This window comes from Branchiostoma floridae, unplaced genomic scaffold, assembly GCF_000003815.2.
Source record: "Branchiostoma floridae strain S238N-H82 unplaced genomic scaffold, Bfl_VNyyK Sc7u5tJ_218, whole genome shotgun sequence".
In the NCBI taxonomy this organism is placed as follows: Eukaryota; Metazoa; Chordata; class Leptocardii; order Amphioxiformes; family Branchiostomatidae; genus Branchiostoma; species Branchiostoma floridae.
Genome location: NW_023365791.1, coordinates 70782 through 82843, shown reverse-complemented (window position 1 = coordinate 82843; position 12062 = coordinate 70782). Strand labels below are relative to the sequence as shown.

Here is a 12062-nt window from a genome sequence, read left to right as displayed (position 1 = left end):
AAGGACACAGCAAGTAAATGTTAATGATGACATTATCTGCAGACTTCAAATCTAATGTGTGCACATGAAAGAAAAAATAGGGTAAACAAAAACAAGATGACTACATTTTCAAACAAATTAGAGACCATGAAACTTGTAACAAGAAATGAAATGATAAAGCATGGTATTGCAATCAACAAGACTCGTATTCCTGTATTCAATGATAGTGTGAGTGACACTGATGTCAACATTAGAATCATTAAATAGAAAAATATTATCATTTCTCTTAAAAATAAAAATAAAACTAATATTTCCAGATCATTCATTTCTGCATCACGGTGCATACAATGTCATGTCGGTAATTCTGACAACAGTTGTACAGTACGATAGCAGGCTGATACAGAAGCGTCGCCTTGCGGATAAAATTATCATTACCATTTTACCAGTCGGAAAAATTGTCTCTTATCTGTGATTAGTCAATTTGATAATGCCTTAAGTATTTTGATTGGTAGAGAGGCTACCATGTTGACTAATGGTTTCTGTCTATCATACTTACCAGTCTGTCATTGGCTAGCTTGGTCCATTTATATCAACGATTGACTCTGTGTTAGCCAATCAACTTAAGTTTTCTCTTCCCTGTCAGAAATATCTGCATTTTGCTTTTTGCTCACCAGGAGGCACTGGGAAACCGTGGGCAATTTAGCCGAAACCGTGCGGTGAAAAAGGCTTCTATATAAGACATTTTCTCGTTGTAACCTTAGTGAAGCGACACAGTTGATGAATAACGTGATATCTATTCTAGCTCTGATTTGCTCTTTTGATCACTTCTGTCGTATTTGGTACTAGAATCGGAGTGATACAAGGTATGGGGTTGTGTGACTTGTGCGTTGAGGAGGGCAACATCAAATCTTGCGTATCATTAGATAGCCGTGTTGACAGTGAATCCCTCATTTAGTCACTGTCTACATAGGGCAAATAACGTTATACCTGCCCTTGGTGCTGAACACCATCCACACGCAGGTAAACAAACGTTAACCTGACGCTGAATTATTAGCCTAACGCTCTCAACATGTCACTGGGAATAGTAGGAATTGGCCAAATAGACAGTAACACACCAGACGAGTTGGCCGGCCAAAAACTACAGCTTGCGACATATGGGAAACGTATCTTTTGTCACAGGATCAAGACATGAATCGCTTGGTCCTGGGCACATATTTCCATCTTGACCAAGAGGGGAAAGAATAGTTTCGCAGACAGTGCGAGGACAGATTTATGTCTCTCGTTTATACAGCTGTATGATGCTGTTTGCATCCTCTCTAGTCATTTGTTATCATTGCATGCTGGAATGCGCGCGTCTGTGTCTTGTAGTTTGTATTTACCTCGCTAGATGGGACTATTACACGGTCTGGTGCGCTTACAGTGCAGCGGAAGGATTTGAGCAAAAATGAAAGTCTTTAAAACCATATCCTTACAACCACGAAATGATATTTTGTTGCAATTTTTCGAAATTCTTTCGTCAACATAACGCCAAAGGTCTGAATTAATCTTGTTTTAGCTTGCTGACGATTTAACTGACTTCGACCTATTTTCTATAGCGTAGAATTACGAGATGTGTGCTTGGGTCCAGGGGCCACCACAGGTCAGCCAGCTTGTTGGTGTCACATGCAGTTGGACACGTTGCTCCTTCTTTTCTCTCCATTCTACTGAACTTCAAGACGAATTTAGGCTTTCACACAGTGTCCAACCTACACAGACCTCTCACAGGATAAGAATGAGTACCCTTCGAACCGTGGGAGGCGTGCTGTTCGGCAAGGTTTGCGGGAGACATGTGAACAACGCACCGATCAGCAACAAACGTCTTCTTAATCAGCTCTTCCAGGTTTCTTCGTATTTTGGCGCCCAGAATAATGTTTATCTTTCGTCCGATGCGGCGAAGAATGAGAAGACTGATTCCCTCCTCGCCATGGACCCTAATCGGTTCGCTGGACACCTGCAGAAGCTCGGGATCAGGAGGTGTTTCGTGGTGTGGGATTTTGAGGAGGGGAAGGCCAAGGTTTCCCATCCTGAGCTGGAGGAACTGGCCCAGTTCTGTGCGGCAGACAAGGTAGGGGACCCCAGGAGCTCTGGGCATGTTTGTACTTCCACAAGGTTTCTTTTGGCATATCTGTGTGTTTGTGTCTGTTAGTCGTCTGTGTCTTTCTGCCAGTGAGTGAGTCTCTAGTGTGTCTTTGTGTGTGTGTGTGTGTGTTTTCATAGAGCTCGCTCTGTATGCTCGTTATACCCAGGATGGAGTGAAGTGTGTGTGAGTGTGTATGTGCATCCGTGTGTGCACGTGTGTGTATTTTCACAGAGCTCGCTCTGTATGCTCGTTATACCCTGTATGGAGTGAAGTACTACTATCTCAACGTGCTTTCTTTGGGATGTCAGATGTTTTGGCCCATGTCGCGTATGAGCGTAACACTAGTACCAGTGGAGTTCAAGCACCGCCAAAAACAACCATGCCAAACAGTTCTGTGCATTTTGGCATAGTGGTTTGCGCTGCTGGGCTTATAGTCTGGCAGGCTGGTGTCGGCTCGGGTTCGAAATCCCGGGAACCAGGATATTGTTTCTGTCTGTTTCTACTCTTTTCTTACAAAAGTCTAACTTTAATAGACCAACTCTTTCAACACTGGCTAGTCAACTTTTTGTAGGTCATATCCTGTAGGAAATATATCAAGCCTTCAAGGAATGTTACAAAGGTAACTTTTGCATGTGTGTGAACTGTACATGAATGGCTTGGTTTTAACAATAAGAGATTTTTTTCCTGAAAACTAATTAGTAAGAAGTAAGGGTTCATTTTCTTGATCACCACACCTGTTTCAGGTGAACTATGACCAGCATGAAGGTGTCTTTATGGAGGTGGGCAGGAGGACAGGTGTGTTGATGGGAGCCTTTGTCTGGAGAACCTACCGTGGACAAGCAGTAAGTCATTATTTACCCCCTACCTATACTATTCTAGACTATGTGTTGTTGTACTAGTCTAGTAATAATACTAGATCTATTAGACATACATGCCTAATGTTAGCTTGTATCAGTCTTCGTATATACATGTATTGTGCAATTTTTATTGGATTAGGAGACAGTCATGCTTTAAATACTGTTATCACAAGGCATAATCTGTAACTCAAGTATGGTATCACATGTCAAGAAGGTGTTGTTCCAACACTGCATATTGATTGGCTCAAGGTGATCACATGATCAAACCACACCTCCATTCCTGGGGGGGTGTCTGATTAGAAGATTAGTGACCCTTGCAGTGTAGCATTTACATGTAGTGTACACACTTATCAGATGCCTATAATGTTAATGATTAGCAATTCTATTCTAGCAAGTCTATGTACTAGGGCCATTTCTACATGTTTAACATACTGCAAAACAACTGTTACAACACTCAACATGGAGCAATCTCAGTAACTAGGTTACTAAATGATAAATCACTTGAGTTGTCTGGAAGGCTTTTCTTCAAACACAGACAGTAAACAAAATGGTTGCACAACTACTGGGCACTGTTGACATAATTGTTTACATGGCTGCCTAACAGAATACCAGTACTCAGTAGCCTCCTATCTATAGAACTACTGTACATAAAAAAGCAATTGCCATAAATGTGAGACCATACATGCATGTAATGTTACAGCCACCTTAAGCTGGTGAAAAAATAGGTTACTCAGTTGCAACAAGAAAACAACAGTGTTATAAATAAATGTAATGAATGCCTTTGGTTAAGTTACCACCATGTACCATTTGTTTGGGCATAAATGCAATGTGTTGTCTAAATATATATTGTATAGTTTCTGTGGTATGGACTAGTAGTGTAGTACCTGCCTTTGTTTCCCTGTACTAGTATGTGATTATGTATTGTTGTCTCCCCTATATTGTGGAGGTATCTGTCTTTGGTACTAATCTGGTATGGACCAGTACCTGACCTTATGTATTTAACTATTATTGTCTCCCCTATAGTGTGGAGGTATCCGTCTGTGGAACTACCCTGGTATGGACCGGTACCTGACCGATGGACTGAGACTGGCACAGGGGATGGGAGTGAAGTCTGCCTTAGCTGGACTATGGTATGTATTATCACAGTGCAGCTTACAACAACTTCATATATCTTCAACTCAGTGCCCTAGGCAGCCTAAAAATTCTTTCCACCTTTTTCTCTTGCTGAAAAATCATTTGGAGCTTGGGAGGCGCAACAATCTTAGAGAGCATGTCCCCCTGGGAAAATTTTGAAATCTTGACCCTCTGAAATACTATTTCTTGTATTTTGAAGGGAAAATTTTGGTGGTAGACTAATCTTGTAGTTCATTTTCATGTCTTATGGTGAAAAATTACACAAGCATTTCAGGTTGACTTTGCACAGCATATTTTCAGGGGGCAAGCAGTATTAGTCTAGCAGCCCACAGTTTTTGGTCTTTGTCTGCAGGGTTTGACAAGTTTTCTTGTACTATTTCACTTGTACTATCGGACAACTACACTAAAATTTACTTAAATTTAAATGACTTCTTTCTATCCATTTTCACTTCCAGTGATGGAATTCTTTTATCATTAGCTCTATTTTTCTATGTTGACCTGTGCTTGATGCCATGACTGAAAAGTAACAAGCATATACTGATGATATAGAAATCTCACTCATTGAAAAATCTTACTTGCCTGATCGGGCAAGTGGGGTAGGACATGAGCTAGCCCTATGGACTATTTTACTATCCAGGGACAATAGGGATAGTGGACTTGTCCAACCCTGTTCTGTGTTCCATTCCACAGGGCAGGTGGAGGGAAGGGAGTGGTACAGGAACCCATGCACAACAAACACAGGGACCCTGACTTCAGGCAGAAGATGTTCTATGACTACGGAGACTTCCTGTCCTCACTCAATGGCTGCTATGGTAGGTACCAATGGAGGTTTATACAGTCAGCTTTTCATTTTTATACTTGTGTACTATGTGGTTCATTTTTCTATTATTGGTGCAGCAAGTTGCAGCTATTTTTTGTTGCATATAAGTGAATTGTGATATTAAGAATATTTTAGGATTTTTAGATGCATTCTACACCGCTATCCATAGTGAGCTTCAAAGCATCCTTAACTCACCCAAATACATTTACCATGGTCACTTACCATTATCTAGAACTACATAAAAGGACAACTTGCTTACAAACCATACTCAACTTCTAATCTGCCAGTCATCTGATCTTAGACTTACTATATCCATTACATTGTCATCATGAAATTTGGCTGCCATTCATTCTGACCCTGAGTATCAATAATTATTAATCTCTAGCATGCTTGCTGTCAGAATGATTTAACGAAATGATAAGCCTTTATTGTACATTTATGTTAAAAAACTAGCTTAGTGCAGTTTGCAGCGATAAGGTGTACAATAAATAGATAGGCTTCTTTTCTGGTCCCAATACCAGTCAAATATACATTTTCAAAGGTACCAGGCTATGTTTTGAGCTATAGCTCATTTGTTGCCTCCCTTCAATTCTGACTTCAAAAAGCTGCATGTCCAGTTGATAATAATCCTTTAGCCAAGTAGTATTTCTATTACCAATTGCAGTTTTATTCTGGGCCGTGGGTTAATGTTGAAAGCTACCGCTAGTAAGAGTCACATTTTTTATCTCTTCTCTCCTCATATCACCTGTCTCTTGGGTGACAAGAACAGTTAACCTGGCCGGTATGTACTGTAGTAATGTGGTGATTGTGTAATGTGCACCAGATAATGTTCTGTTGTCATTCTTTCAAACTACCATTTCACTTGTATGCAGCATTCACCGTCAATAACAGTACTATTTCCCTCCAGTGTTCTCTACCAGTGTAGTACTTACTAACAAAGTGTGCATACTAACAAATGTGCACACAAAAAAGTGTTTGTCTCTATAGCAGTGACTGCATTTCTCCTAATTAATACCCATCAATCAACTAATTCAATGACATTCAAAATTAACATCAGCAGAGTTTTATGAGGTTTGTTTTTTTAGGCTTTGTATCCACATTTTGTATATGAGATGTAAAATTACTTCCAGATTTTAAGATTTGGTACCTACCGGGTAGGCACTTCAATTCAATACTAGAGTCAGTGTACGTGTATGACTTATGAGCGTGCACGTGATTGTGCCACTTGCTCTTGACAAGTGTGCAAAGCTATTAACTATATGCAAAATGGTTGTATTCAAATTGAAATCTTGGCAAAATGCTATAAAACCTTAAAGCTTTTAGAAAAATCAGGTAAATTTATTCAAATTATTGCTATGGGCAACTGTTTGCAGGGCTTGTGATAATACTATTAATAGATAAGAAAAATTATGATTGGAAATTTCAAGCTCTTATCATTTTACAGAGTTCTAATTTCAGATATTATGTTTACCATTCTGTTCCAGCTGTCCCTGTTTTGCATGGCAGTTGCATTGACTTGTTCTTCTGTATGTTTTTAGTCATATGTGAATCCTTCATTTGAATGTTAATTGCAATTACACAATATACAAGTGTATAGTTCTTTACAAGAAGCTGGAAGGACTCTTCAGTATATAACTGTTTTCAATTTCTGACATTGCATGATTTGAGCATTTCTTCTTTTTTCGTATAGTTGTTTCTGAGCTGTTTTGAATGATTGATCTGTTTGAACAGTTAGTGCGGAGGATGTAGGGTTGAACGTGAATGACCTGAACAATGTGATGAACAGAACCCGCTACACCACCTGTATATCTGAGGAACTAGGGGGCTCCGGAAATCCCTCTATACTCACGGGCAAAGGTAGGGAAATTTTTGTCAAGGTTGCAAGGTTGGATTATCAGCTATGTATTGTTGTGGTTGTTATACTGCACATCAAATCACTTCCTGTATTTCAGTAAATGTATTCTTGAAATTCAAGCTATAACAAAATGCTTTGTGTCTGCATATAGGGGTTGTATGTGCAATGGAGGCTGCCCTGGACTTCCTGAACATGGGAACACTGAAGGAGAAAACAGTGGCTATACAAGGGGCTGGCAATGTAGGCAAGTATCCTTAGTATTACTTTTGCCATTACATGTGCACAAAAATGTAAAAATAAGATTACTGTGTATACACAAAAATAAGTTTTCCTCATACTTTTCTGATGTACTTAGTAGTTATTACCCATTCAGCCGCTAATCTCTATGTATTATAAGTGTCATGGTTTTCTTATACGTGAGTCCTAATGTTAAAATACCGTGTTGTTCCACATATCCAGCTGTGATCATCATTGAAACACTACTAGAGAAGGGAGTGAAATACATCTATGTCACAGAGTGTCACCAGAACCGTGTGGACGACATGAAACGAGTCCTAGCTGATAAGGTATGGCTTAAAACAAAATAGTCAATCATATCCGTGTGACAAAAAAACATAGCCTATATTATATCTATTAGATTATCTGATGTTCTTCTTATAATCAGACTCACATGCGTTTGGTCATTAATGGCATCTCAGTCAGGTTGTTAAATCACTGGAAATCAAATTTGGTCCCAAATACAGCGAGTCAAACCTGCCCAAGAAAACCACTCGTACAACCAAGAATATCTGGTATATGTGGATAGGTGGTCTTCTTAATGCTCGTGTCAAACGGAAAAAGGTATCCCCAAAATCACTTGCTACATGTACATGTACTATGATGTAGGCAGTACTAATGTACATGTAGAGGTGGTCACTTGGGCAGGTTTGATTGTACTGAGATTAAAATGTTCTGACTTATTACATCTGCCATTACCTGTGTAACATTTCTCATGATGTTACCCTTCTACAGGCCAATGGAAGGTTAGAGATCCAGAAGGTTCCTATAGAAGACACCAGCATCATGTCCTATGACTGTGACATCCTGTCACCATGTGCACTTGGAGGAGTAGGCTATAATTCTTGTGTTCCTTTGACTTCACATATGAAACTTTATGTCACTAGCTGTGATTCAAAAATCATGTTATTTGGTGACTGTCAGGACTGTCTCCAGCGATAATTTTTTCTCATACCACTCATTGTTTGCGATCCCAAGTTGTTAATTTTTGTTGTGTGATTACTAAAATTAGTAGTAAAAATACATTTTCGTCAGTTTCAATTGCCATAAAGTTAATATTTTTGACGGATAGGATGAAACTTTTGTTTGTCCGAACAAGCAAATTTCCATTTGGGGGATGGATGGAGGGAATGGTCCTGGAAACAGCCCTGGTATATACTGGTACTTTGCTCTGTTGAATTGTGGATACAGTACAGTACAGTACAGTACAGCAGTAAGAATTTTATATTTTTGGAAAAGAACAACTGTTGATGTTGTGATATATAATTGGGAATGCTCTACCTATCCAATGATCCCTAGACAAGAAAGTTTACCTATCACTTCCTTTACGTTTGATTTGATCTCTCCTTTTTCCTAGATCCTGAATGCAGAAACAATACCGAAGATAAGTGCCCCCATCGTGTGTGGTGCAGCCAACAACCAGCTGGGTTGTCCAGAGGACAACCAACTGCTGAAGGAACGTGGCATCACCTACATTGTGGACTATGTGGCCAACAGGATGGTGAGTCTTGTATATGGGCATGGCCCTAAAGATCTTCATAACAGACTTCAAGTCTAGTGTTTTCCTCCCTTAGTTGATGTAGTCAAGTCTTAGAGCAAAGGGAATGTACACTTACATGTACGTTTCAGGCATCAAATTGCACCTGCTTGTTTTGTACTGGGCATTCATCAGCATCAAACATTCCAATATTTGACAAAACATTCTTGCTCATGTTTGGCAGACGTCTTATAACTTGTCAATATCCTATGAGAGGTAAAAAATGACATATTCTGACATTGGAAATAATTGAATTTGTTGAAACTAATTGAATTAGTTGAAACTGTTATCAACTTAAGAATTTCCTTGCAGGTTTTTTGCAAAGTTGTGATTTTGGACAAAAGCCATGAATGTGCGTTTCATCGTTTCTGCATTTGTTTTTATACATTGAATGACTTTTTCGTACTTTTTCCCCCAGGGAATAGTAAACTGTGCCAATGAGACCTATGGTAGACTACCTGATGACCCAGCCATCACCAGACATCTGGGGAGAGACTGGGAGAACTCTGTAAGATCTTCTTACTTTTCATGCCTTTTGAAAACCACCATCGTTTGCATAATCACAAAAGGCATGCATTAATAAAGATCTTTCTCTTTTTTACAACATTCAAATTATGTTGGGTGTGTCTCATGGCTGCACAAAAAAAAAGCTTTTTTTTTAGAAAAAAAACCCAGATATTTCAGTAGGCTTCCTCAAGTGATGAAGGCTTGTCCCCATTTGTTAGCTTCATTCTAAATTGTAGCATCCTTTCACAAGCTTGTAAATACTTAATGAAACTATGGTGGCTTAGAGATTGATACATTTGATACATTTTGTATATACAATCACTGTAGATCATCCAAGAAGAATGAGGAATTGTCTGTTGATATTGAGATATTTTTCCGCAGGTGTTTAAGATCACAAAGGAGATCCTCCAGAAGGCTGAGAAGGAGGACATCACACCTGTGGAGGCTGCGGATGTCCTGGCAGACAAGGCGAGTCGGGAACTACACCCCATCTGGCCTCACCGCAGTCAGCACATCATCAAGGCACTGGTGGAGGGGGGCTGGCACAGGGGGAATAACATATACGGGTCTCTAACCACAGGGCTTTAACACAGTCATGGTGGTAGTATTTATGAGTGTACAGTCAAACCTGCACAAGAAGACCATCATCTATGTATCTCACTGGGCTGTGCCTGTAAGCAACTTAGCAAAACCTTTCTAAGAAGACCATTGAGAGTACTGTATTTCACTGGGCTGTGCCTTTAGGTAACTTATCAAAACCTTTCCAAGAAGACCATTGAGGGTACTGTATTTCACTGGACTGTGCCTGTAGGCAACTTAGCAAAACCTGCCTAAGAAGACCATTGAGGGTAATGTATTTCACTGGGCTGTGCCTGTAGGTAATTTAACAAAACCTGTCCAACAAGACCATTGAGGGTACTGTATTTCACTGGGCTGTGCCTGTAGGTAATTTAACAAAACCTGTCCAACAAGACCATTGAGGGTAATATATTTCACTGGGCCATGCCTGTAGGCAACTTAGCAAAAAGTTGTATATTACTGGCTGTGCCTGTAGGTAACTTAACTAAACCTGTCCAACAAGACCATTGAGGGAACTGTGTTTTACTGGGCCATGCCTGTAAGCAACTTAGCAAAACCTGCCCAAGAAGACCATTGAGGGTACTGTTTTTCACTGGGCTGTGCCTGTAAGCAACTTAGCAAAACCTGTCCAAGAAGACCATTGAGGGTACTGTATTTCACTGGGCCGTGCCTGTAGGCAACTTAGCAAAACCTGTCCAACAAGACCATTGAGGGTACTGTTTTTCACTGGGCTGTGCCTGTAGGCAACTTAGCAAAACCTGTCCAAGAAGACCATTGAGGGTGCTGTATTTCACTGGGCCTTGCCTGTAAGCAACTTAGCAAACTTGAGGCATTAGCCAACTGGTTGCAAACAGGCGACAATCAATTCCAATTTGTTGCCAATGGGCGCCAATTTGTTGCTTGTAATCGGGTATTTTTGTAGAATTTAAAAAAAAAATTGCAGTTTACAAAATGGTGTGAAAAGGCTTGAACTAGATGCCAACAGACACAATCGCTGCAGGTGTCTTTTTGATGGATCTTTGAGTCATTTTTAAATTAGTGGCAACCATGTTATTAGCAATTTTGCATTTAATTTGTGGCTGAAACTGAGGATGTTTCTCTTTTTTTCTCTCTTCCCCTCTCTCTAGGATCCTCTCAGTCTCCCTCCCCTCCCCTCTCCTTCTTGCATCTCCTTTCTCTCTCTATAGCTCTCTCTCTATTTCTAGTGTCACTCTCTGTAGCGCTGTGTCAATGTCAGAAATTGTCAAAGGGTCATGTACATCAAAATGTCTTCATATTGGCCAGGTAGTCCTTATGTAGTGGTGGTCACTTGTGCAGGTTTGACTGTAGTTTTATAGTTAGAAGTAAACACATAAGTTTAAAACAATAAGACTTTGAGAAATTAACATCAAACAATTGATGTTTAATTGCATCATGTTGATGAATCAGTTTTAACAGATAGGACAACTATGTATGGTGTAATATAGATGATGGATACATTGTTATGAGAATGATTTCAATTGCATCCTTGGAACTTCCATGGACATATGTATGTGAAACATATAAGACCGTAAGTGCAAAAACTATTGCAAGAGCATAGTTCATGTTGACAAAATTTCTGATATACAAAACATATGATTAACAGCAACAACTAGTATACAAGATACAAAGCTACAGTCATATCATCATTCTATTTCTCAAGAAAATTGAATACTGCAGTGTTGTACATTTCACAGATGTACAGTGATTGTAACTATTTACAGTTATTAGAGCAGTACATGTACAACAAAATCAGTTCATTAGACACATGTATACATATCACATTTATGATGTGTTAGACTATGTGTACATTCAGTTGTGGCGTGTCACTGCTTTGATATTTTTACAGCGAAATACAATATTAATTGATCATAAATATTATATTAGTTATCAGGAGGCAGCTGTTGTGATTATCTATGCACATAGAAAAGTTGAAAATGAGATCATGTTACTGCACGTACATGATTAAAAAAACTCCTAATGTTTTTGGTGAAATGCAACACTGACATTGCAATATTTTACATATTCTTAAATAGCAATCTGTCTTTAAAGTTTTTACCTTAATTTTAAAGTGACTTAAAGCCAGAACATGTATTAGGTTATATTGATAGTGATTTTTTTTATTGTATATTGATTAGAGTTGGGTAGAGGTAGTAAGGACAAAGAAGAAGACATATCAATCACTTAGTATTAAGAAAACATAATAGAGACCCATGTGTTATTTTAATAGCCAGTGTCAGAGGGTGTGTTTTGAATTTTTTCAGGCTTTGTATTAGAATATTGACTCTGTATTATCGTCTTTTTTCGTCCCGTAGGAAGCAGTTTGCTGCAAGATCCTTGGGAAAGTTTTTGTTGTTGATTTTGTTGTTGTTGACTCTGCT

General features: G+C 39.1%; 1 protein-coding gene across 1 annotated transcript; it reads left to right on the top strand.

Moving 5' to 3' along the window:
• The first annotated feature begins 1593 nt into the window (after positions 1-1593).
• LOC118408600 (leucine dehydrogenase-like) lies at positions 1594-11900 on the top strand. Its single transcript, XM_035809418.1, has 11 exons — positions 1594-2083; positions 2842-2940; positions 3979-4085; positions 4780-4901; positions 6641-6766; positions 6916-7008; positions 7224-7330; positions 7776-7871; positions 8398-8541; positions 8996-9085; positions 9466-11900. The coding sequence occupies exons 1-11, from the start codon at positions 1751-1753 to the stop codon at positions 9670-9672; spliced, it is 1524 nt and encodes a 507-aa protein (XP_035665311.1). The 5' UTR covers positions 1594-1750; the 3' UTR covers positions 9673-11900.
• Positions 11901-12062: the final 162 nt, after the last annotated feature.

Coding starts and splice junctions, on each gene's coding strand:
- LOC118408600 (XM_035809418.1), top strand. CDS start 1,751: ATGAGTACCCTTCGAACCGTGGGAGGCGTGCTGTTCGGCAAGGTTTGC. Junction 7,331..7,775: donor AACGAGTCCTAGCTGATAAG/GTATGGCTTAAA, acceptor ACCCTTCTACAG/GCCAATGGAAGGTTAGAGAT. Junction 9,086..9,465: donor GGAGAGACTGGGAGAACTCT/GTAAGATCTTCT, acceptor ATTTTTCCGCAG/GTGTTTAAGATCACAAAGGA.